The sequence below is a fragment of the Episyrphus balteatus genome, chromosome 3, assembly GCF_945859705.1.
Source record: "Episyrphus balteatus chromosome 3, idEpiBalt1.1, whole genome shotgun sequence".
NCBI lineage: Eukaryota > Metazoa > Arthropoda > Insecta > Diptera > Syrphidae > Episyrphus > Episyrphus balteatus.
Window position 1 is genome coordinate 6,081,251 of NC_079136.1, and position 27,300 is coordinate 6,108,550.

A 27,300-nucleotide genomic window follows, 5' to 3' on the forward strand; every position below is an offset into this window, starting at 1 on the left:
TTATTTTATTTTATTTTATTTTATTTTATTTTATTTTATTTTATTTTATTTTATTTTATTTTATTTTATTTTTATTTTTAACACGCAACAAGTACACACACATAACGTACCCTTAAAATAAGTATTAAATACCACTCAATCAAGTTTGAGTTGGAGTGCTTGTGTTGTTATAATATTGTATTTTCTATCAGCTTCAGAACTTAGCGGCTCAGATAACAACAATGAGTGTTCGAGTACTTACTTTTTCGTTTATTTTTAGTTTATATCTGTCTTTTGAAGTTGTTTCTCCGCATATTAATCAAACAAATTCCAAAATGCAAGAAGCTGGAATTGTTCCCGATGTAATTGATGTTGCTCCAACAAAAGTTGTTCAGGTGTGTATGCTGTATAGTTCCAATAGTAGCATAATGAATTAGTTAATTGATCTAATAATTTAAAATAGTGGCTTGCATTTAATTTACATTAATTTTATACGAAAAGAAGTGAGCTTTTTTCCATAATTACCATAAACCTACGAATGTGAAAATAATGCTGTTTTTTTTTATTCTTTGCTTATTCTGTTTTATAGCTCTTTTCCGATCTTGTATTAAATGTGTTTATTTTTATTGTTGTTTGTGTTTTATGTAGGTATCAAAAAAATATTTTACGTTTTTTGATAAACTGTTCAAATGAATGTGTGAAATGTTTAACATAAATTCCTGCAAAATAATGTAGGTGTAGAAAGGAATTTACATGAGTATTAAATTTTTTCTTGCAATGGAAATGTTTGATATTACCTATAATTGTGCAGAGTGAAAAATAGTTACTTTGCAAATAAACCATTCAACTTAAGTAACATTTGGAATGTTAAAGTCCAATCTGCATCTGTATTTAATTTCATTCATACCATTTCTCATTTTCTTCTTGTTAAATTTTATGTTTTAAATTTTAACTCTGGGAATCCCAGAAGGTAACAAGATAAGTACAGCTGCTCCACTTTTTTGGAGCTGAAGTCACTTCAATGAAGTTGAAATAATTAAAAACAAAAAACAAAACGGTTCCATATTTACTTTGGATCAGTACAAAATTAAAACTCTTGTACACTGTGGTGTATACGTACTTTTTTCATGTTTTATGTATAGAATTGTTTTTTTTTTTTTTTAGTAGGCACATAATAAAATCTTGTATATAAAAATAAATATAATGTTGATATACAGTGATGGACAAAACAATAAGACCATTTCGTCTTACTTTAAAAACAAATCATAAAACACACATTTTTCATTGTTTTTAAAAGAAAAAAAATTATTAATATAAAATTTACAGTATCAGGAACTTAAATCAATTCATTATCTAACAAGATTTTTTGTTTAAATAAAAAAAATAAATAAATACAAAAATAAATTGATTTTTAAAGCGGTCAAAACAATAGGACCACTACTCAAAAAATGGAAATTATTTCATATTTCAATTCTTTTTCTGGTCAAAATTAATAAATTGTCGAAAAGCCCTTATTTACCATCAACGCACACACTTTTGGAGGCTTTAATTCCACTAATTTGCGAGAAGTTCGTCTCGGTATTACATACCAAGTCTCTTGAAGTTTTTGCCACAATTCATCCTTATTTCTCGACTTTTTTGCACCCAATGAGTTCTCAACGATAGGCCACAAATTTTCAATTAGACTTGGGTCCGGCGATCGGGCAAACCAAGACATAACATGAATTCTATGCCCCTTAAGCCATATTTGAACTGGACCAATGTATATTTACGGTCATTATAATGCATAAACTGCCATTTTAGGGACATTTTCCATTCCGTATAGGGAAAAAAATCTTCTTTTAAGAAATTGGGATACAAATGCTGGTCCATGTTTTCTTTAATCCAAAAAATTATACCTACTACGTGCCAAGAAAAATACCTCCACACGATGATGTTTCTACCACCGTGTTTAAGCGTTTGTCTTGTGTATTGCGGTTTGAATTCTGCGTACTCTGGACGCCTTATCCATCTTTTGCCATCTGATCTCACTAATTTGACTTTACTTTCGTCGGGCTACAGAACATTGCGCCATTTTTTCTTCATTATCTGGACCAATCCAATTAAAAAGGTTTTTTGCAAAATTTATTCGGTTTTTGCGATGCCTCTTGCTGAGGAGTGAAACTTCCCTGGGGATTCTTTGAAGAGTTACTTTTCTTATGGTCTTCTTCTGAGCGTTTTCTCACTTATTAGCAAGTTAAGCTCTAATTTAATGTCCAAAGATGACCTGAAAGTGTCTTTTTATGACAATCGCATCATTTCTATGACGTGTTTTTGTGAAGTTTTTCGCTTTGTTCCTATTTAAAAATTTTCTTTTGGGGGCTCTAGTGCGTCTAATACAAACTTTTTTAATTAACCAATAGTTTCGGTAATTTTCCGTTCTGATTTGCCTTCTCTTGTCAGTTAATGCATCAATTCTCTCACGGCTGAAGAACAATGGACTCCACGACCCATTTTAATGTTTTCCCAACTTTTTTTTGCTCCACTAATATTAAATGATCTCACAAGAGTATTCTATTTAAAATATTGTTTAAAATTTGAATCCTAGGTAATACAAAAATAAATGACTTCACTTGGTCCTATTGTTTTGTCCACACGATTTGAGAGTTCTTTTTAGTTTATACATTTATATTTTGCATCAAATTATCTGTGTGTTAAATAATCCGTGCCTACTCGCAAAAGAAGCCTCTCAACATACACAACATCTAACAGGCGATCAGCGAACAATTGTGTGTGTGTATCTCCTTTTCATTTTTCCTTCTTACTCAACAACCAAAAACACTACAACACCAACCAAGGATCGTGTGTTTCGTTATTCTTCCCTCCCTCTCTTCTCCTCAGTCGTAAAAAGATATTCAATAAAAAGGACGTGTCACGAGCAGTCCAACTAAAACCAAATAACTCTGTTTTATTTATTTATTATTATTATTATTATTTAATAATTGAAAGTAAAACTATACAGTCCACTCTCAGGTTATTGTTCACTGTGCATGTTCTTTTTCTTTTATTTCATAATAGTTCCCTTATTTTAAGCAGAATATAGTTAAAATAGCCTTTTTATATAATTTTAAAAAGAGATAGAGAGAATATTTTAAGAGTGATAGAGGTGGTCTTATTGTTTTGTCCGTCACTGTATGTAAGAAATTAAAGTGTACCTATTCCAACTTATATTTAATAAAACACAAAACATAGTAATTAATTAAATCTAAAAAATGTAAACATAACAAAAGTCTTTCATCGTCGAGAATGAGCCAACAAAATGATTGATTTTGTTTAATTGTTTGGACTTTAGACATATTTATACCGAATAATATAATTTCATTTAAATACCTATATGTTAACACATATTTCAGGTGACCTATCCAAATGGATTAGAAGTAAACCAAGGAAATGAACTTACACCCACTCAAGTAAAAAACCAACCTACAGTGCACTGGGATGCAGAAGAAAATGCACTTTATACACTTTTGATGACTGACCCAGATGCCAGTGAACAATTTAGAGAAGTTAGACATTGGTTGGTTGTAAATATTCCTGGAAATAAAGTATCAGAAGGCCAATCAGTTGTGGATTATGTTGGTTCAGGACCACCTCTAGGATCTGGTAAACATCGTTATATATTTTTGGTTTTCAAACAACCCAATGAAATTAAAACCAGCCTCTACATTTCGAAAAAGTAAGATTTCGCAAAACTAGAGACTGACAGAAATTGGTTCAAACCATGTAATATTTTCAGAACAAGAACAGGACGCACTTCGACAAAAGCTCGTGATCTTATAAAGGAATACAATCTGGGAAATCCAGTAGCTGGTAACTTTTATTTGGCAGAATATGATGATTATGTTCCAATTCTTCATGCTGGTTTTACTAATTAATTGTGCCAGGAAAAAAAAATCATAAGTATTTGAATTTTTGTGAAAAAACCTAACATTTTGTAAAATAAAATAAGACGAAAAACAGTTAAATTCGAAATGAATGCTCAAAAAACAAAAATTTTGTTTAATATATTTTGTTAGATATTCAAAAATTAACACCCAAGGTCCCATAAAATCGTTTTAGTGACTCGCGATAACCTAGTTCAGTCAAGAATTGCAGATTCATAAAAATTAAAAAAAAGGACATAAAGCATAGGTATACATTAATGTGGTCCTTTTATTGCTTTTTGCCGAACATCCATATATAATTATTGTAATATTTTTCGATCTAACTTCAACTTTGAAAATTTGTATAGGTACTTTTTTGAAAACTGCAATAACAGGACAAGTTTTTAAAATAATAAACCAGTCTCACATCATACAATTTTTTTCGGCGTTTTGCTCTGAAATAAATGTAAGAAGTTGAGTTTTTATAAAACTTGAAACTGTTAATTAATTTGCTGTTAAAAACAAAAATCAATTGCGGACGGAGGAAGCAAAATACTGTTGCAAGGTAGGGATTTTTTGAAATTTCACAAGAATTGCATTAATTCGAAAACCGTAAGGATTCGGGATGAACAAGTTACCAAATTCTGAGAGCCCTTAAGTTACCCAATCAGCATATTTCGTTTGATCCATTACTTTTGGGACACCCCTCAAGTAGCACACTGGTGTATAAATTGGTGTAAATTCATTGATTTTGGTGTAAAATTGAGGAAATTGAAAAAATATGGTGTATTTCTCAAAATTATTGGTATACAAATTATACCACTCTCTTTTCTGTAAAAAGTTTAAACATTTTTTTAAGATTCAGTGCAAAAAATACACCTATATTCAGTTGTTTTTATAATATACCATTAATGGTGCATAAAATTATTCGATTCTGAAATCAACCAAAACGGTACACTCTCTTTGGTGTAGGAAGTACACCCTGTGGACATAAAATTCACCAGAATGCATAAGTGGGAGACGCCATATTTTTCAATGGCCGCCATTTAAAATAAATTTCACGACTGGGGTCGCACGTACTTGCTCTTAGAGTTCAAGTTGCTTAAATTTTAAAGACTTTTTATATAGAAATTTGGAAAATCTAAATAAACTCCTGCTCAAAATTAACGCACACTTTTTTCTTCTTTAGTCATACCCCTACATCTTATTTAAAATGGCTTTTAAATTATTTGTTGTATTTTTTTGTGTTTGGTTATTATTTAGCAAGTCAGAAAAATGCTAAACTGCAACAGTATTATCAACCAAAAAAAAGATGAACAAAATTTAGCAATTTAAGGTCTGAAAACTGATATTAAAATAATTTTTGTTTTTTAAGAAAAAAATTTTTTTAAAATGGAAGCACGTGACAGTTCTTTCCAATAATTTTATTCAATACTTGGCATTGTCTCCTCTAGCGCTTATGACAACTTGGAGTCATCTATTCATTCCACGAATTAACATTTGAAGGTTTTATTGTAACTTTTCTTTCACTCCAATTTTCTGTGGATCAAGAATGCTTGGAGGTGGATTTCGGCCGCAAATGCACTTTTTTCAACATTTCCTAGACATGTTCTATTGAATTCAAATCCGAATATCTGTGTGGTCAATTCAAGGGTGGCATATTTTAATCTTGAAGATATTCTCAAACCACTCTAGCATGCATTATCGTGCATCAGACTGAACTGTGGACCAAATCTAGGGGTGATTGGAACCGCATGGTGTTCGAGGATATCAGTCAAGTATTTTTGGGTATTGAAAGTAGGTCTAGGAGAGCTCACTAACTCCGTAGGTGTTGTAAAGCAGAGTTTACTTCATGAAAATTTATGACTCATCTCTAAAAGGTTAGCGGGTTGACAGATAGACTTCAGCATATCTCTCCAAATCTTCCCCACAAACATTTTACTCCATACCTTCAATTTAAGATCACTCCTGTCTTATTTGAGAAAATAACCACGATACTGTGAGACAAAGTAATAGTAGGAATTTTCTGTAAAATAAATATGATGTGCGTTAAATTTGAGCAGGAGTGTATATGGGAAAGAAAAAAAAAAGGAAATTCGTTTTTTAAAAAAATAATATAAAATCTGAAATCAAATTGCCCCCCAAAACAAGTATGCAGTTTTGATTGATATACTAACATGCATTTTTAGAAAAAAAAATTTCAAAATCGTTAGCGCCGTTTTTTAAAAAACTAATTTTTTATAAATAATTTCTTGGAAAAAAAGTTTTAAAATAAAATTGGTATGCCATTTTGTAGAAATCACTGATCAACATCTAAACACAAAATTTCAAAAAAATTTAATGTCCCGTTTTCGAAAATTGGATTTTTCAAAAAAAAATTTTCAAAATTTTTTTAAAAATCCAAAAAGTATTTTTTTCAAAATTTTGCTTTTGGCTTATATTTAAATTATATAAATTCTTCATCACAAAAAGTTTCGTTGAAATAGAATAAGCACTTTCGGATTTAAAAAAAAACGGTTCTATGGCAGGTACCGTTAATAATGATTTTCAAAAAAAAAAAATTTTCATTAGAAGATAGACCTTGTCTTAAAACTTACATTTGAATTTTTTAAACAAAATCGTTGGAGCCGTTTTTGAGCAATTTCAACTTTACTAAAATCGGTATATGACAAGTACCGTTATTTTTGGTCCAAAAAAATTAGTTCCAAAAACCCCTCTGGAGAGTCGCCAAATAACGCTACACACCAAGTTTGACATTAATCGGTCCATCCGTTTAGGCTGTAGCTCCTTATACAGACAGACAGACAGACTGACAGACTGACAGACTGACAGACTGACAGACTGACAGACTGACAGACTGACAGACAGACAGACAGACAGACGGACTTCCGGGACCCACTTTTTTGGCATTCTCTACCATCGTAATGTTATGGAAAAATGTTATCTCAACTTTTTTTTTTGTACGAATACATAACTTGATATATAGTACCTATATCGCAAGTAAAAAGAAGACAGCGATTAATTATTTTACTATAATAGTATATTTATCGACCTAATTATCCCGCATTCTTGGTTTTTTCCATTCGGTATATTATATTATAAAAGAACTCTTCTAAAAAAAATGTAAGAACAACAAAAAAGTTATAATTTTTGAAAAGTGAATAAAAATTCATTTTCATTTATTTCATTACAAATTGTGTGAATTAGAATTCATCAAACTGTTTGAGGTAAAAAATAAACTTTGGCTCAAATTTTAAATGAGAATAATTTAAATGGTGTATTTTATCCATAGATTTATTGGGAAAGCGGCTATGATACGCCAACAAATGTTACTAGCAACTATGATATGAGCAACTATGATACGAGTATAACGATGTTACGAATTCAAATGCCCCGAATTCAAATGCGACGAATTGTATGGAGGCTTTTTTTTCGTGTTGTATTCGATCTGGCAACAATAAGAGGAACGTTGTGAAATAATGATAATAATGGAACATAAGAGATGTTAGCTGATTGGTCAAACATTAGTATATAAGCCAAACAGAAGGTGGGGTTGGTTGAAATTTTTTTGTAAGGTCTCAAAGAATTATGAAGTCGTTGTCGGTGCAAAGGAAAAATGAAAAAATGATAGAGAAGCAAAAGAAATAAAATTGGAGGGGTGATTGCCATTGCATGTACATATGCTTGAAAGTAAGAAAGCTGGAACATTATAAACGTAAAGGCAAAAACAATGTAAGTAGGTTTGAGCATCTTGCAGACCTTTTAGAACAAGTTTTGGTCTTGTAAGGAGTTTTGTTTTTTAGATTTTAATGAAGGGAGGTCTTTACTAGAGCCTGTCGTAGAAGTGTCCGTGCATCTGTTCAGTTAAGAGTCCATTTGTTAGCTACTGTTTTGAAGTTTGATGATTTTTATGTGACTACATTTTTTATGTTTTAGGTTTAGGTTTTAGGTTTAGACTCAAATAATTTTGTTAATATATAAATACCTACATATCGTCGTCGGTGGAAAGCAAAATTGTTCTTAATCCACTTTTTACCGTTAATGAGATAATGATGCAGTTTTACTAATTTGAGGGTGCTCTTTCCGAATTTGAAAAGCGTTTTTGTCTAAAAAAATTTCTTTAGCAGATAATATAATTTAATTGGACATAGCACAATAAAAAATCAGGTACATATGTAAGTAGCTTTCTGAAAGTTAGACCCGAGTATTCTTAATTGTTCTAGGTTCCATCATATTTTGTTCTAAGTCCACTTTTTATTTAAGGAAAGTGCGTAGATAGGTACTTGTATAGGAATTTTTCTATGTTCAATTTTGGTTTTTAGTAAGAAAAATAGAAGTAGGTTTGTAGGGTTTCTTCAAAAGGAAAAAACAAACTTTATAAAAAATATAGGTAACTTGAAATACCGACGAGCAAAAAAATATCACTTTCAATCAAATTGAAACTTAAAAATCGCTTTTTAGTGGGGTGGCTTAGCATTAAAAAAGACCTCCATTATGCACTACTTTGTGATAAAAGCGTGAAACTTACCTATATCTTTGGTAGTACTTAATAGAAGAGTTATTTTGAGATATTGGACCAATTTGTATTCCATCCGGTATGGTAGATCCAAAAGTTTTTGTCTGTTGCACCCGCATTGTTGCATTTTATAGTAAAGCTCAGGGCCGTCTTTAACTATCCTGGTGCCCTTGGGCACACAAGAATTTTGGGGCCCTTTTGGAAAGTAAAATATGTACAATGGTTGGCTTAAAGGGAAGGGTTATGGTTAAAAAGGGGTGCCAATATATCGTTTCATATAAAGTAAAGGGGGTGCCAATAATACGTGCATCGAGACATCAATCGTTGCCACTGCCAATAATTGTACCCTGTATCCGTTATAAGTTTCAGTTTGAAGAATTGGAAAAAAGAGCTCAAACGGATTGATAGATTTGCTAAAAACTCGGTACAGACGATTTCTACGTAATTTTCAAGAGCCGTTTTTTTTATTTTTTGCCTTTTTATTTTAATGTCTCTTTTTCAACGGATATCTCCAATATAAAGTTTTCGAGATATTGCAATTTTCTCAAAAACGGATAACGATTTTGCTTTAAAAAAAAAATATGTTTTGCCGCAAATAAGGCCGCACTTTTGAAAGAAGAAAAATATTTTTTGGACCGTTATTAACGGTACCTACTTGCCATAGAACCGATTTCTTAATGAAAACGACACAACCGATTTTAATGAAAATTTTTACATAAAAAGGTTTATACTGATATTAAAACTAAGAAAACTTAAAAAAAAATTATTTTGGATTAAACAAAAAAATTAATTTTTTTTTTTTTTTGAAAACAATTTTTTTTAAAGTTATTTAATGAATTTTATGTGTCAATCTTTAAATACGAGAGCAATTCGCAATTCAAATTAAAACCATTGTACCATGGCGTTTTCCATTGAACCAAAACATTGATGTACCGTCGACGAGCCGGCAATAGTTTTTTCTCAAACGTTTTCCAACGGAAAAAGTATTGATGTTTTTTGCCGACGAATTGATTCTTTTTCGTCTTTTAATACGAATCTACTCATATTTTTACACTGATTTTAACACGCACTACAAATTTGACAGTTTTGCAAACTTCAAACAAAATTATTATTTAAGGAAAAAGATAATGGAAAAGAATTCGTTGTTTTTATTAATAAATAATAAATAATCTTACCTACAGTGGAAAAAAAGGTATTTTTCTTAAATAAATTACAAAAATGAAACTGCCCCCACCAAATTGAAACGACTGAAAGTGAAATGCAAATTTGTGTTTTTTTTTTAGTGGGTCTCTGACCTCCTAAGCAGAGAGTGGTGTAGTTTGTATTACTCTTCTTCTATATTTTTAGCAGATATATATAATATAGATGAAAGATATCTTCATTTATGTCTAGGTGGTAAGGTGATTGCCTCCCACTCTCACTGTTTTGGGTTCGCATCCCAAAAGTTACATATGTTTTTTTTTTAATTTTTAATTTTTTTTTTTATTTTAAATTTCAAAAAATATTGCAATATAGCATATATGCCATATGAATTTAAAATGATTTTTTTTTTTTTAAGAAAACCTTGAAAAATTTAAACGCGCAGTCTAATTTTCAAATGCTCAGAATGATCTTCAAAAATTTTTCAGCTTCCAACGTCTAGGTATTCAAAAGAATTTTTGGGTACACTCAGGTGTATGCGTACTTATTTTTATTACTTCAAAAGAAATGATAATATTTGAAAGCTTTTAGCATTTTTATTTTTGAACTCATTTTTATGTGGAATTAGAAGATTTACACTTTTAGTCCACGAAATTACATAAAAATTATAATTAATTAGTTTAGTTATAGGTTGTCATCGAAAAAAATTGATAGAATAGCGTGAGGACATAAAAATAAATGTTTTTTTTTGCTTTTTTTGATGAAATTTGATTGAGTTCAAAAAATTCTAGCTCTTTTTGTAGATGTCATATAAGGATGATCGATACGAATATTTTAAGCTCAAACAATAGGCTTTCAGATAGTATAAGTTTGTTTATACACTGTTTCAGAAAAAATTGCATTTAATAGGTGTTTTTTTGTTTTTTTTGATGTAAATGATTGTTTTCAATGATATATTTTATACTTTTTGCGCATTGTAAAAAGTTAAAAATGGTTTTATTCTTAAGAAAAAGGGTTTTAAGTTGCATAATTTTTTTTTAAGCTTTTAAAATAAAAAAATTAATAGATTGAGAAAATAAAAAGGTATTTTTTTTTAAGCTTTTTCTTGTAAATTATGATTGTTTGAAATAAGTAAACACTTCAATTGACTCATTTAAAAAAAAAGAACACAATCTGTTTTCTGACGACGTTATCACGTAAAATCATCGTCCGTAAACTGGATTTTTTAATTGAATATCAATTGATAATTGTTAAATTTTCAAAGTCCATACCTACTTTTCATAAGATTTAAGGTAAAAAGTTTTTAAAAAATTAAGTGTCACTTAATTTTACACTCATATATAAAGGAGAGTGGGCATTTTGGCCCATCGGTGTAACACATTGAGACATACATCAAATGAAAGGTCTCGATGAGTGTATTATTTTTTTGTATGGGCACAAGTCTGTATCTCGTGCAGGGAAAGTGCATTGGTGCATTTTATTTTCAAAAATGTATGTAATAAAATTCATAAAAGTATACATTTTGACTAGACGTTCGATAAAATTGTTTCAAAAACATTACAAAACTGTGTTGGAAGTTCAGTTGGGCTATTCCATCACCAGTTTTCACCCATGACGCAATGCATTTTTCGTTTTTTAGAACACTTTTGTATGGGACGTGGCTCATTTGTTTAGATGCTCTATTGACTAGATTCAAAAACATAATAATAACGGTGTTCTGTTGGACTAATCCATCAACTGCTTTAATTAAAAAAAAAAATGCATTTATAGTTTTTTATAGATTGAAATGCATTAACAAAAAATGTTTGAGTAAGTATATGATCTTCTGTACTTTGAAGTCGTGTGCGAAACTACCTTGTTGGTTTTAAAATAATTTAAATATACGAAGGTTGTGACTAATTTTTCAAAAATGCAACTCAAACTACAAGTTACATATATTACTCAAAAAATGTTGGTAGGTATTATGAATTTAAACCACAAACCATACGACATGGATTTAGTCGTTTCTCCACCTTTTTTTGTTCTAAAAACACAAACATTTAAAATAACCTTGAATACATTTTTGAACATAAAATGCACCACTGCACCTTCCACGAGATAGAGTTTATTGTCTATTCAAAGAAATATCAGTAACTTTCATTTGATGTATGTAATTTTCAATGTGTTACATTTATCTTTGAACATAAAATGCACCAATGCACTTTTTCTGCACGAAGTATAGACTTTTGTCCATACAAAGAACAAATGCGCTCATAGAGATCTTGTAGGAAACGCCCATCTTGTATAGGCAAACTCATTTTATTTTTGTTAATTTCAAATCAAATTCAAATTCAAATTTAGCAACAGTCGATAAGGTAGTTTAGGTAATGATAATAATAGAGTCTTCTATTATCTTTGGTTTTTGCCTTAGCTTAAACTGGAACCTAGCTTTGTTTCAATTTGATTCAAATGGTGTCAAGATAAGAGAATAATGTGTGGATGTGGATGATGGTGGATATCGTAGACGCTGTGGTAGGCTTATTTTTTAGTACAAAAAGATTTGCTGACTAAAGAGAAACTTGTAAGCGGCAAAGTACTAAAAATACGCAGCTGATTTTTGATTTTCGAAAATATGAAATCCAAGCTCACGCATACCAATGCAATTCGGTGTCATGGAAGTGTTTCCGGGTTGTTTCTCTGAGCCGTTTTTGACTAGAAAATTATAGTTTTTGCACACCTATTTTTGAAATAATTTTTAAAGATTTTTAAGATAAAAATTGTAAATTTCTAGTCAAAATTAAGGCTAGGAAGGAACCTTCCGGAATCCATTTCTGCTGAATTCGAAAATGGCCGCACCATTTCGAAATTGGAAAGGGTTGCCGTGTGGCTATAAAAGGCCGTGGTTGCCGCGAATCGTTCTCTTTTGGTTTTCTATCTTGTGCGGGTAATATTGGACGGCTTCATTCGGTTTGCTTTTAAAAAAATATATATACAGGGTGTCCCACAGTCACCGCCCCAAACGAAAACCATAGACTCCTGAGGTCATTTTAAGTCGAAAAACTTAAGAGGTAATTTTCTCGTTTTCGTCCCGTTTTCGAGTTACCACGGTTTTTATGATTTTTGTTCTCTTTTCCCTTATCTGGCTTTATCTTTGCCAAACTACGTTTGATTTGAAAAAAATTTTTTACAACCAATTGAGAATTTATTACAGTTTTAGTTTGTCTCAAAACTTTTTTTTCTGCGGACAACCGTTTCTCCACAATTTTGCATCAAATACAATTTTCTTCGTTTTTTAAGTTGCTTTTTACACTTTCATATCATTTAAGTCAAAAAAACACGTTAATGAGTATTGATTTTTTGTGCTTTTTATTAAAGCCCAGTTTATTTTCATAAAAAAATAAGTTTTATTTCATAAAAAAGGCTACTAAAAGTAATTAAAAAAAAAATAAACAAACTGAGTGAATAAAAAAAAAAATTATTTTTAAATACAAAATTAATTTAAATGAATTAAAAACTTTTTCTGAGCTATTGTGGTTAAGAAAAGAACAAATAAATAAAGCTCAGAAAAAGTTTTAATTCATTTAAATAAATTTTGTTTTTAAAAATTATTTTTTTTAATTCACTCAGTTTGTTTATTTTTTTTTTTAATTACTTTTAGTAGCCTTTTTTATGAAATAAAACTTATTTTTTTATAAAAATAAACTGGGCTTTAATAAAAAGCACAAAAAATCAATACTCATTAACGTGTTTTTTTGACTTAAATGATATGAAAGTGTAAAAAACAACTTAAAAAACGAAGAAAATTGTATTTGATGCAAAATTGTGGAGAAACGGTTGTCCGCAGAAAAAAAAGTTTTGAGACAAACTAAAACTGTAATAAATTCTCAATTGGTTGTAAAAAATTTTTTTCAAATCAAACGTAGTTTGGCAAAGATAAAGCCAGATAAGGGAAAAGAGAACAAAAATCATAAAAACCGTGGTAACTCGAAAACGGGACGAAAACGAGAAAATTACCTCTTAAGTTTTTCGACTTAAAATGACCTCAGGAATCCATGGTTTTCGTTTGGGGCGGTGACTGTGGGACACCCTGTATATAAATACATATATATTTCGCGTTTTTTTCAAATTTGTGAAATTTGATTTTTTTTAAGTAAAATTGTTAACTAGTTTCAAATAACAATAAAATAAGTAAAACAAAAAGAAATAAATAGTTAAAACTTAAATACTAAAAATTAAGCTTAAAACACATGCGGCTTAAAACTAAGTAAAACGTAAAACTATGCATGCGGCTTAAAACTAAGTAAAACGTAAAACTATACATGCTAATCGCTTCGTAAAAATCTTAAAGATTTAAAACGTGTTTATTCGCATTATACTACATAAAATCTCGCAAAAAAACGACATTAAACACATGCAAAAAGTGTTAAAACTCAATGCGAAGACCATAAGCGTCAGTAAATGTGTGTGCAGTTGTGTTCTTAAGCCCCTGAAAAAAAGATATTAAACTATCCTACAACTTATATAACAAACGAACAAAAAAAAAAGAAAAAAAACATACGCGAAAAACCTAAACCCCATGAGCAACCTGAACCCCACATGTGCCCCAAGTCCAAACAAAAAAACAAAAAGAGGTCTTCCAATAAGTACCACATTCATGCCTTTCGCATAACCAAAGAGCCCGTGGACTAAAAGTGTAAATCTTCTAATTCCACATAAAAATGAGTTCAAAAATAAAAATGCTAAAAGCTTTCAAATATTATCATTTCTTTTGAAGTAATAAAAATAAGTACGCATACACCTGAGTGTACCCAAAAATTCTTTTGAATACCTAGACGTTGGAAGCTGAAAAATTTTTGAAGATCATTCTGAGCATTTGAAAATTGGACTGCGCGTTTAAATTTTTCAAGGTTTTCTTAAAAAAAAAAAATCATTTTAAATTCATATGGCATATATGCTATATTGCAATATTTTTTGAAATTTAAAATAAAAAAAAAAATTAAAAATTAAAAAAAAAACATATGTAACTTTTGGGATGCGAACCCAAAACAGTGAGAGTGGGAGGCAATCACCTTACCACCTAGACTAATACGACCACATAAATGAAGATATCTTTCATCTATATTATATATATCTGCTAAAAATATAGAAGAAGAGTAATACAAACTACACCACCCTCTGCTTAGGAGGTCAGAGACCCACTAAAAAAAAAACACAAATTTGCATTTCACTTTCAGTCGTTTCAATTTGGTGGGGGCAGTTTCATTTTTGTAATTTATTTATCAAAGCAATAGCCAATAGGAAATTTGAATTTTTGTTTTGTAGTTGCGAAAATTTTTAAATAGGTAGGTTAAGTATATATTTGAAAAGCAATTTCTATTGGCTGGTCATTTTAAAAAATTTTGATTGGTGGTTACTTTGACTAAATAAAAATTTATAAGTAACCCCCCACCAAACCAAAACAACTGAAATGTGAAGATTTTGTTTCTTATATTTGTTTTTTTTTTTTAGTGGCTCAATAGCCTCCTGACGAGAAGGTTCTGCATATGTAATTATAATTATAAGTACAATGCACGAAAGTGTCGCACGTATTTGCTCATATAGCTAAACTTGGCTTTTGAAGCATTTTATGTAGAACGAAGTCAAACATAAAACTTATAGTGAGGAGGCTTAGCGTTAAAAAATAGTTCAATCGTTATTTTGTTATTTTGAGATATTGGGCCACCTTGTATTCCATCCGGAAGGGTAGATACAATACTTTTTCTGTGTTGCACTCGATTTGTGGCATATCATAGTATAGACAATGAAACATTTTTAGTAAAATGATAAATGATTTCGAGGTGTTTTGTAACGCCCGATCGAAAAAAATCAACACCAAAATGTCTCGACCATCATGTCACTTCACTTCTTGTTCTTTAAGTAAATGACTATTTATAAAGAGTGCAATAAGTTTTTCCATGATGGTTCAGACATTTTGGTATTGATTTTATTCGATCGGGCATTTGAAATTACCTCGAAATCATGTATTTTATTAATAAAATTGTTTCATTAGCTTTACCAATGCCGTCTTTACCATAAGGGCACACGGGGCCCGTGCCCAGGGCCCCCATTCTCAGGGGGCCCCGAAGGAACGAATATTATATTCTCAAAACATTTTTGTCGGTCAGACCATCTACCAAAAAATTTTAGTTTTTATATGGCAACCAAACAATCAAATACATTTTTTTCTACACCTATACGGAAAATATATGTTTTCAAAAAGAAAACAAAATATGTGGCGTTGTATGCGGAAAAAAATTTAAATCCAAACCACCAGACCCAAATTCAATTTAAAAAAAAAAAAATAAGACAATAATATTTTCAAAAAACAAGAAAAATACCTTTTTTTCCACTGTAGGTAAGATTATTTATTATTTATTAATAAAAACAACGAATTCTTTTCCATTATCTTTTTCCTTAAATAATAATTTTGTTTGAAGTTTGCAAAACTGTCAAATTTGTAGTGCGTGTTAAAATCAGTGTAAAAATATGAGTAGATTCGTATTAAAAGACGAAAAAGAATCAATTCGTCGGCAAAAAACATCAATACTTTTTCCGTTGGAAAACGTTTGAGAAAAAACTATTGCCGGCTCGTCGACGGTACATCAATGTTTTGGTTCAATGGAAAACGCCATGGTACAATGGTTTTAATTTGAATTGCGAATTGCTCTCGTATTTAAAGATTGACACATAAAATTCATTAAATAACTTTAAAAAAAATTGTTTTCAAAAAAAAAAAAAAATTAATTTTTTTGTTTAATCCAAAATAATTTTTTTTTAAGTTTTCTTAGTTTTAATATCAGTATAAACCTTTTTATGTAAAAATTTTCATTAAAATCGGTTGTGTCGTTTTCATTAAGAAATCGGTTCTATGGCAAGTAGGTACCGTTAATAACGGTCCAAAAAATATTTTTCTTCTTTCAAAAGTGCGGCCTTATTTGCGGCAAAACATATTTTTTTTTTAAAGCAAAATCGTTATCCGTTTTTGAGAAAATTGCAATATCTCGAAAACTTTATATTGGAGATATCCGTTGAAAAAGAGACATTAAAATAAAAAGGCAAAAAATAAAAAAAACGGCTCTTGAAAATTACGTAGAAATCGTCTGTACCGAGTTTTTAGCAAATCTATCAATCCGTTTGAGCTCTTTTTTCCAATTCTTCAAACTGAAACTTATAACGGATACAGGGTACAATTATTGGCAGTGGCAACGATTGATGTCTCGATGCACGTATTATTGGCACCCCCTTTACTTTATATGAAACGATATATTGGCACCCCTTTTTAACCATAACCCTTCCCTTTAAGCCAACCATTGTACATATTTTACTTTCCAAAAGGGCCCCAAAATTCTTGTGTGCCCAAGGGCACCAGGATAGTTAAAGACGGCCCTGAGCTTTACTATAAAATGCAACAATGCGGGTGCAACAGACAAAAACTTTTGGATCTACCATACCGGATGGAATACAAATTGGTCCAATATCTCAAAATAACTCTTCTATTAAGTACTACCAAAGATATAGGTAAGTTTCACGCTTTTATCACAAAGTAGTGCATAATGGAGGTCTTTTTTAATGCTAAGCCACCCCACTAAAAAGCGATTTTTAAGTTTCAATTTGATTGAAAGTGATATTTTTTTGCTCGTCGGTATTTCAAGTTACCTATATTTTTTATAAAGTTTGTTTTTTCCTTTTGAAGAAACCCTACAAACCTACTTCTATTTTTCTTACTAAAAACCAAAATTGAACATAGAAAAATTCCTATACAAGTACCTATCTACGCACTTTCCTTAAATAAAAAGTGGACTTAGAACAAAATATGATGGAACCTAGAACAATTAAGAATACTCGGGTCTAACTTTCAGAAAGCTACTTACATATGTACCTGATTTTTTATTGTGCTATGTCCAATTAAATTATATTATCTGCTAAAGAAATTTTTTTAGACAAAAACGCTTTTCAAATTCGGAAAGAGCACCCTCAAATTAGTAAAACTGCATCATTATCTCATTAACGGTAAAAAGTGGATTAAGAACAATTTTGCTTTCCACCGACGACGATATGTAGGTATTTATATATTAACAAAATTATTTGAGTCTAAACCTAAAACCTAAACCTAAAACATAAAAAATGTAGTCACATAAAAATCATCAAACTTCAAAACAGTAGCTAACAAATGGACTCTTAACTGAACAGATGCACGGACACTTCTACGACAGGCTCTAGTAAAGACCTCCCTTCATTAAAATCTAAAAAACAAAACTCCTTACAAGACCAAAACTTGTTCTAAAAGGTCTGCAAGATGCTCAAACCTACTTACATTGTTTTTGCCTTTACGTTTATAATGTTCCAGCTTTCTTACTTTCAAGCATATGTACATGCAATGGCAATCACCCCTCCAATTTTATTTCTTTTGCTTCTCTATCATTTTTTCATTTTTCCTTTGCACCGACAACGACTTCATAATTCTTTGAGACCTTACAAAAAAATTTCAACCAACCCCACCTTCTGTTTGGCTTATATACTAATGTTTGACCAATCAGCTAACATCTCTTATGTTCCATTATTATCATTATTTCACAACGTTCCTCTTATTGTTGCCAGATCGAATACAACACGAAAAAAAAGCCTCCATACAATTCGTCGCATTTGAATTCGGGGCATTTGAATTCGTAACATCGTTATACTCGTATCATAGTTGCTCATATCATAGTTGCTAGTAACATTTGTTTGCGTTTCATCATTACTAATTCAGATTTATTGTGTATTTTTCAATTTCAAAGGGATAATTTTCACCAAAAACCAGATAATTTAATATACCACCAGGGCTACCTTTGCGCCTCTAAAGTGGCGTTTTTCCTCTTTTTTTCACCCAATCCACTTTCCCTCCAATTTTTAAAAATTGTCAAAAAATCCCTCTTTTTGATATTTTGGTTCCTCTTTTTCCTCTTTTTTAAAATTATGTACGTTTGATTAAAAAAAATTGACATTTTTTTGAAAATCAAGGAAAATGTGACTGGTACTGGTGACTTTCAATAATAACGGCTCAATTGTAAAAAAAAATATACGTTACTGTTGTTTAGCTCTGATTTGATTTTTATAAGGTTATTTTTAATAAATTTTGTATTTTTTCTTAAAGAAATTATGCACGGGTAATGTTTTTATATTATTCTTATTGTGTGCATACAACTTTAATTTTAAGGAATTGTGTTAAAAGGTTTGTGTTGCGGTTCGGGAAAGGCGCAAATGAAGTATTTCGTGTGACTGTCGTACTTAAGTTATTCTATTTTCACATATTTTTGTTGGGGCCTCTTTTTTTATCAAAATCCTCTTTTTTGACCTCTTTTTGAAAATCTACGAAGGTAGCCCTGTATACCACTAGCGCCATTTATACACCAAAAATCGGTTTATTTTTTTAACCACCGGAGTTTATTATATACGAGCAAATGGTGTATTTTTTATATTAAAAATGTATATCACGAAAGCGCAAAAAATATACCAAATATTTTGGTGTATTTTAGACTTTTGTGCTATTTGAGCATGTGTATTAAATTAACGTCTTAAAAAATTTCAAAAGAAAAGCTTCACCGAAACAAATGCCTACTTATTTATATTGCTCACATTCAATCACCAAAAATAATATTTAAAATAACATTTTCTCTCAGTGCATCAAATATAAGTCATGTTAAATAACCTTAATTTCTTGTTCCTATCTATAATCACTTAATTCAAATATCATGAATATAAATTAATAATAGTTTGAGTTACTTCTAAAGCGGATGTATTTATAAGTGCATCAAAATTGTGACGTCACTTAATTTAAAAAGAACTTATCAATGAATTATCCAACCAATTGCATTTATCACGTCAAAATGCAATTATCAATTTTTTATTAATAAAATTGAAATAAATTGCAACTTGCATGCACCTACTTTTAACTTCCACCTACAATTTGCATTAAAAAAAAAAAAACAAACTCACAAAAGCCAACAATGCGGTCTGTGATGACTTATTTACGAAGTCAAAGCCGGTTTCGTGTTCTGCACACCAAGAACAACAACAACAACAAAATACGGGCGGACGCATGTCTGATCTAAATGTTGACAAACGACCAGTTTATCTGTAAAATTTATATTAAACCGCATTTCAAAATCAAATTAGCAATCGAACGCAAAGTCGTAGGGGCAGTTGGCAGCCAACTAGATGGAGTGTTAAGTGGGATCAGAAAGTTCACTTGGTCACTCGTCTGCTCAGCTGTTGTATCATTTCTCTTCAAGCATTGATCTCAAACGGAACGTGCGTCGTCGTTGTTTGCAAAATGAAACTTTTCTATTTTGTTGGAATTGTTGCGGTAGTAGCGGTTGGAGTTGTTGTTGAAGCCGCTGAATCCGATGTTAAAAGGTTTTTTGAACATTTGGAAGTCATACCAGACGTTATCTCTAAAAGTCCATCGGAATTCCTCAAGGTTGATCATTTGAACCTAACTTATTTATTCCATCAATTAAAATGATATTCTTCATCTAGATAAGCTATGACAGTGGGGTTTTTGCAGACAAAGGAGTTGAACTTACGCCAACACAAGTGAAGAATCAACCTAAAGTCGAATGGAAGGTCCAGAAAAATACTTTCTACACTCTAATCCTAACCGATCCGGATGCACCAAGCAGAGCTGAACCAAAAATGCGTGAATTCCATCATTGGTTAGTTGTAAACATTCCTGGAAATGATATCGCCAAAGGGGAAGTTCTAACTGAATATGTTGGTTCGGGTCCACCAAAAGACTCTGGATTGCATAGATACGTTTTTCTGCTCTACAAACAGCCAAAAAAACTGGAGTTTGACGAGAAACACATTACAAAGACATCTGCCGAAGGACGTGGCAACTTTTCGGCCATGAAGTTCGCTGACAAACACAAATTAGGAACTCCTTTAGCGGGTAATTTTTACCAGGCTCAATATGATGATTATGTACCAACAGTTCATAAACAGATTGGATTTTAATAGAGTGTTACGCGGTGTCAGTTGAGTGTTATTTAATTTAGTATATTTCTGTTTAAGGTGAATAAATTTGCAGAAATTATTTAAATCACTTTTGTTTTGATTTTTTTTTTTTTGTTATAATCAACCGGATTTTGTTATTTCATCTTTGCCATCATCAAGTGTTATGCAAGAAGTGATTTAAATTATGGTGACATATTAGTTTCGGTAACATGAACTACCTACTTTAGAACTGGTTAGACAGAAAGTTAGATCTTGCGTTGATTTGGTTTATACCTAGTCGTAGTTTTTTTTTTTTCTGCTGGAGTACGAAAGTAATGCATTAATTATGCAGGTGTCGCTATCTACCAGGTTTTAATACCTGATTTTGCATTGATATCATAACTTATTCACCATGAAAAAAAGTGACTGGGACAGATACGGGGATAGTAGCAGTTAAATTTTGTATGCATTTACAACTTGAACAACTGGTTGGTGACAAATTTTTGACCTTGCAATTGCTTACCCTAGAAGTTTTGGCTTTATTTAACACAAAGGAAGACATTTAATGAAACATTCCTTTAGAATTACAACAATAGGTTTGTTCCAGACTTTTTGTGCACTAAATTCGGCAGTCTGTCAAATTAATGAGAGTTGGGAGAGAATTCTCTCAGAAGTAATTAAACTACGAAAGACTGCCAAAAAGTCTGGAACAAGTTGAACACCATTATACAACACAATTTCATATTTTTTGATTTATTCGATAAACATTAACACTTTTTTAATGCAAACACACGTAAACGCGATTCAATTTAAAATAAAATGCACGACTGGGTCGCACGAACTTGCTCTTAGAGTAAAAGTTGCTTAAATTTTAAGGACTTTTTATATAGAAATTTGGAAAAAAAAATAAAATTCGTTTAAAAAATAAATAAAATAAAATCTGAAATTAAATTGCCCTCCAAAACAAGTATGCAGTTTTGATTGATATATTAACATGCATTTTTAGAAAAAAAAATTTCAAAATCGTTAGAGCCGTTTTTTAAAAAACTAATTTTTTATAAATAATTTTTTGGAAAAAAAGTTTTAAAATAAAATTGGTATGCCATTTTGTAGAGATCACTAATCAACATCTAAAAACAAAATTTCAAAAAAATTCAATGACACGTTTTCGAAAATTTGATTTTTCAAAAAAAAAATTTTTTTTTAAATCCAAAAATTAAAACATTATACATTATAAATTATTTTTTTCAAAATTTTATTTTTGGGTTATATTTAAATTATATAATTGCTTCTTCACAAAAAGTTTCGTTGAAATCAAATAAGCAGTTTCGGAGATAATCGGATTTGAAAAAAACGGTTATATGGCAGGTACCGTTAATAATTATTTTCAAAAAAAAATTTTTTCATCGAAAGATAGACCTTAGCTTAAAACTATTATTTGAATTTTTTTAACAAAATCGTTGGAGCCGTTTTAGAGATATTTTAATTTTACTAAAATCGGTATATGACAAGTACCGTTATTTTTGGTCCAAAAAAATTAATTCCAAAAACCCCTCTGGAGATTCCCCAAATAACGCTACACACCAAGTTTGACATTAATCGGTCCATCCGTTTAGGCTGTAGCTCCATATACAGACAGACAGACAGACAGACAGACTGACAGACTGACAGACTGACAGACTGACAGACTGACAGACTGACAGACTGACAGACTGACAGACTGACAGACTGACAGACTGACAGACTGACAGACTGACAGACTGACAGACTGACAGACTGACAGACTGACAGACTGACAGACTGACAGACTGACAGACTGACAGACTGACAGACTGACAGACTGACAGACTGACAGACTGACAGACTGACAGACTGACAGACTGACAGACTGACAGACTGACAGACTGACAGACTGACAGACTGACAGACTGACAGACTGACAGACTGACAGACTGACAGACTGACAGACTGACAGACTGACAGACTGACAGACTGACAGACTGACAGACTGACAGACTGACAGACTGACAGACTGACAGACTGACAGACTGACAGACTGACAGACTGACAGACTGACAGACTGACAGACTGACAGACTGACAGACTGACAGACTGACAGACTGACAGACTGACAGACTGACAGACTGACAGACTGACAGACTGACAGACTGACAGACTGACAGACTGACAGACTGACAGACTGACAGACTGACAGACTGACAGACTGACAGACTGACAGACTGACAGACTGACAGACTGACAGACTGACAGACTGACAGACTGACAGACTGACAGACTGACAGACTGACAGACTGACAGACTGACAGACTGACAGACTGACAGACTGACAGACTGACAGACTGACAGACTGACAGACTGACAGACTGACAGACTGACAGACTGACAGACTGACAGACTGACAGACTGACAGACTGACAGACTGACAGACTGACAGACTGACAGACTGACAGACTGACAGACTGACAGACTGACAGACTGACAGACTGACAGACTGACGAACTGACGAACTGACAGACTGACAGACAGACAGACGGACTTCCGGGACCCACTTTTTTGGCATTGTCTACCATCGTAATGTCATGGAAAAATGTTATCTCAACTTTTTTTTTTTTGTATACGAATGCATAACTTGATATATAGTACCTATATCGCAAGTAAAAATCACTACAATTTGATTTGTTTTCTTCTCAATTTATTTGTTTGACATACGTCAACTTTTCATTTGACAGAGCTCATATTTCTGCCGGAAGAAATTCTCTGGGCTAAATTTGTCAGGGTGGAGAAATTTTTTACTCTCTCGTGAGCGCTCTCTTCTACACAATTTTTGAAGTTGGGAACAGACTCTGACCAAAAATAACCAAAAATTACTAAATTCGGCAGTTGCAAACTGAGTGTGGAACGGACCTAATGGTTAATTATATTGTTTAAATTTTGTTGTACGTGTATATGAGTATGATGTTTAAACTAGATTAATCTGGATGCAGTTTGTTTAGTTGTTAAATTAAGTTTTTAACTTGTGATTTCATTTGAATGATGTTGGAAATAAGTAATAGTAAGGGCCAGTTGTACAAACGTGGGTCAGCCTCGGATCAGGAATTTAACCCACCGATTTCGGCGGATTAGCTGCGGGTCAACTTCGGTTGAAGCACGAATGTGGCTATATCTACATATATGAACCTTGAACCAGTGTTAAACTTCACCCTTGCTGCCGATTTCAGAAGGTAAAAGTTGCTGAACCACGGATTAAATATTTGTACAACTGGCCCTAAGAGGGTAATTTTAATGCATCGTTCCTAATTTTCGGCATTAGCACATACATTAGAATGCTTAGTGATTAACTTGAAAAAAATTGGTAACTATAATATCATATGGGTTTAAGAAGTTATAAACTATCTGAATTTATTATTTAACCCTATTGTAAGTATAATGTGAACCAGTCTGGATGTCGGATATAAGCTCAGAACTTAAAAATTAAATACCTACAACAGCAATAAACATTTCATATTTAAATCTGGAGAGTTGGAGCAATTTGGATGCTACCTATTTAGATTCGAAATCAGTGCACAGCAAAATTCTTTTATTTTATAATAAATTATATTTAAATTTAGAAAAATACAAATAAAACTTTTTGTCGACTCTTCATTTCTATCGAATTATCTACTTTATAATTTAACCTTCAGCAGTTTGTAAAGGAAAAGATGTAAAATGTATCTGTTGAAGTGTAATAGTGAAGTTTTGGACATTTTATTTTTATAGGATCCAACCTCAAAAGTCAAAATAAAGCCGTTTTAAGAAATTCAATCAGCAAACGTACGGTATTTAAGTGATCAACACTTTATTTATAAAATGTGTTTACATAAATCAACGTGTTTTGAAGTCTAAAATAAAATGATTCTTTTAAATTAAAAATGTCAAGAAATAAAGAAGATTTTACCATTTACATATTTTAAGTCGGAAGTCTTCTTGACAAGACACCCCGCAGAAATCTTATAACTTTAACAGATGCTCATGCATTAGTATTAACTAATATTTTCATTAAGATTACTGCAGGATTTGTTAAAAATTATGTTTTTGATTTTAACACCCGAAAAAAAAATCCAAACACACAAGAAATACATATAAACAGATCTGGGAGGACGACGACGGCGACGCATTCCACTACAGCTGGCCGCTGCCACTTGACAAAGTTTTAACCTAGGATTGATTTTCCAATTATCAAGTTTACTTGAACCGACTAGCATTTTTACTTACTCATATCAGTCTAGATTAACTTGTCAAGTGGTAGCGGTTGTGCAATGCGTAGTGCGTCGGTCTCCTAATCGCTAGGTTGTGAGTTCAAGCCCTGCTTGTCAATATTCAAAATCTTATTATATTTGATAAATTTATGACTTTCTTATCCAAAAGAATTATCTTAAACTTGATTTCTGTACTAATACCATTTCCTCAGCTTAGAGTAACCACATAAAATTTATTTCAATAAGTGATTAAAAATAAAAAAAGCTTTTAAATCTTATCAATTCTTTTACACACATACATCCTTATTACGATTGTCAACTATCAATTGATAGTTGATAAATTTGGTGTTTTAAAATCTAATTTGGGGGAAAACTGATCATATTTTTAATGGAATTTTTCAATTATATTTCTAATAATAACGGTTGGCATCATTCTTTGTTTTCAATTTTTTTGCAAATTAGATAATATGAGATCGAAATTTATTTTTTATCAATTATATCAATTGATAGTTGAAAATCGTAATAGGGGTGATAGTATAATAATATGTATAAGGAATAACTTTATGTTGTTTTGAATTTATTTAAACATTTAGGCCCATTTGCTGAAACGAAACTTAAATGGTTAAGTAAATCCTAAAGAGCTAAGTTTTACATAACGGTTTGCTCGAATTTCAAACTATGTCATAAACGATCCTAAGTTTAACATAACTTAGGGGGAAGAAATTGTAGAACATAAGCAGTTAATGTTCTACTTAAGCATTTTTATTAAACGAAAAAGAAAAGAATGCGGCTTAAGAAATGGATGTATGTAGTCAATTATCAATTTAATAGAAATTTACTCACTTTTATTAGCATTTACCATCTACAGATGGAAAAACTTTCAACAGAAATTTTTGAAACACTGTTTACTTTTTGTTATCATAATTTTCATTCTTAGTTTTGTCAAACGCACACATTTAAAAATTAAATTCTTTCAAATGAATACTTTTCAAAATTAAATTTAACATATATTTTTGGTCACTTTCACTATTGAATCTTTTTTTTCTGTAATAAAAAGACACAAACTTTTCTTAACAACAAATTTGTTGCATTCTAACTGCTTAATTTTCTCTAAAACAATTCGAATTTTTTGACTTTTCTATCGATTTGACATTTGGATTTGAAGTTCTCAGCGGTTTATATCATGAAAGTAAATCATTGCTGAGTTCCATATAACTATTTTTTAGCAATGTAGAATAAAATAAGAAGAACTTAAGAACTATGTTTGACCTAGTTAGGATTCAAATTTATGACCCGTATGAGCAAATGGGCCTTAGATGTACATAATTAATTTTTTAATAATTTTGTCACCATATAAAAGTGCATTTAGCTGTTTTCTTTCAGTTGCAGGTATTGAAATATACACATTTTTCATTTTGATCAAGTTTATGTTTTTATGCATAGTGCTTCTTGTTATAATATCAGATTGATAAGATTGGATTTGGCTAAAATAGTTACTATTTCAAGAAATTGAAAGAGTTGAGTTATTTAGTTTTTTTGAATGATTTTTAACATCTTGAAGGAACAACGAATATTCTCTAGCGTAATTTTGAAAATTCGCGGTGACCGACAACGGTTGTTGCAGGCAGGACTATCAAAACTGAACATTCTTTTTCTCTTCTTCTCCTTTATCGACGACAGTCATGATCTCGGAGGGACCACAACTCTCTCATTTTACTGCTTCACATTATGGATCCGCATGTGGGGTTCAAAACTGGACATTATTCTTTACTAATGTACTCTGTTCACTGTTTTTATCATGAACATCGAAAACCAAAATATTTGCCCCCTATTTAGAATCTTCAAGGAAGGCGACCGTGAATAGCCTTCGGAAATTATTTCCAAAAAAAATTTTAAAGAAAGAAATTTTTTGCCGGTACTCAAAAATTTTTAAGGGAATTTAGTTTGGTGAACGCTTCTTTTTTATTGTATCTTCAACGTGCTTCTAAAGCTCTACCATTTACTACGATACATATCAGTACTTGCACCTCTTAATCAATTGTCATTCAAGTTCCGAGCTGAAAATCTTTTAAGTGACCTTTTCTTGCTTGAACTTAAGCATTTTTGAGATATGTAAGTTGGGTAAAAATTTTTTTTTTTTAATTTTGACCGTCCCAACCCGCCATTTTGTTCTTTGTCATGAAAAAAAAAATGTCTGAAAAATTTATAAAAATTGAATAATATTTAGAGGTCGCTACCGGCATTTAAAGCTTCATGGTATAGTAAATTTGTGGAATTAATTTCAAAAACATGAATTATGTTTTGTTTAAACATTTTTTATTATTTATACAAGGTAATATACCAGCAGTTTGCCAGAAAACCATAGCGGTTTGATTTGGTTGAGATAAGATCATCGTATTGGAGGGGAGGGGGGTGGTTTATTCCCCTGTTTTTAGCCTGGACTGGAGGGCAAATTTTCTAGGAATTTGACTTAGATTGGAAAAAAATCATTAAAAATCGACGGTTATATCTACCA

General features: G+C 31.2%; 3 protein-coding genes across 3 annotated transcripts in view; all 3 read left to right on the forward strand.

The window, feature by feature from the left end:
• The window catches only part of LOC129914005 (stage VI sporulation protein D), a 208,497-nt gene that overhangs the window by 130,721 nt on the left and 50,476 nt on the right, over positions 1–27,300 (forward strand). The window lies entirely within an intron of this gene.
• LOC129914013 (protein D1-like) lies at positions 181–3,977 on the forward strand. Its single transcript, XM_055993042.1, has 3 exons — positions 181–374; positions 3,372–3,694; positions 3,755–3,977. The coding sequence occupies exons 1-3, from the start codon at positions 222–224 to the stop codon at positions 3,891–3,893; spliced, it is 615 nt and encodes a 204-aa protein (XP_055849017.1). The 5' UTR covers positions 181–221; the 3' UTR covers positions 3,894–3,977.
• On the forward strand, positions 19,611–20,638 carry LOC129914012 (protein D3-like). Its single transcript, XM_055993041.1, has 2 exons — positions 19,611–20,014; positions 20,074–20,638. Exons 1-2 carry the CDS (start codon positions 19,868–19,870, stop codon positions 20,548–20,550), a joined length of 624 nt encoding a protein of 207 aa, XP_055849016.1. The 5' UTR covers positions 19,611–19,867; the 3' UTR covers positions 20,551–20,638.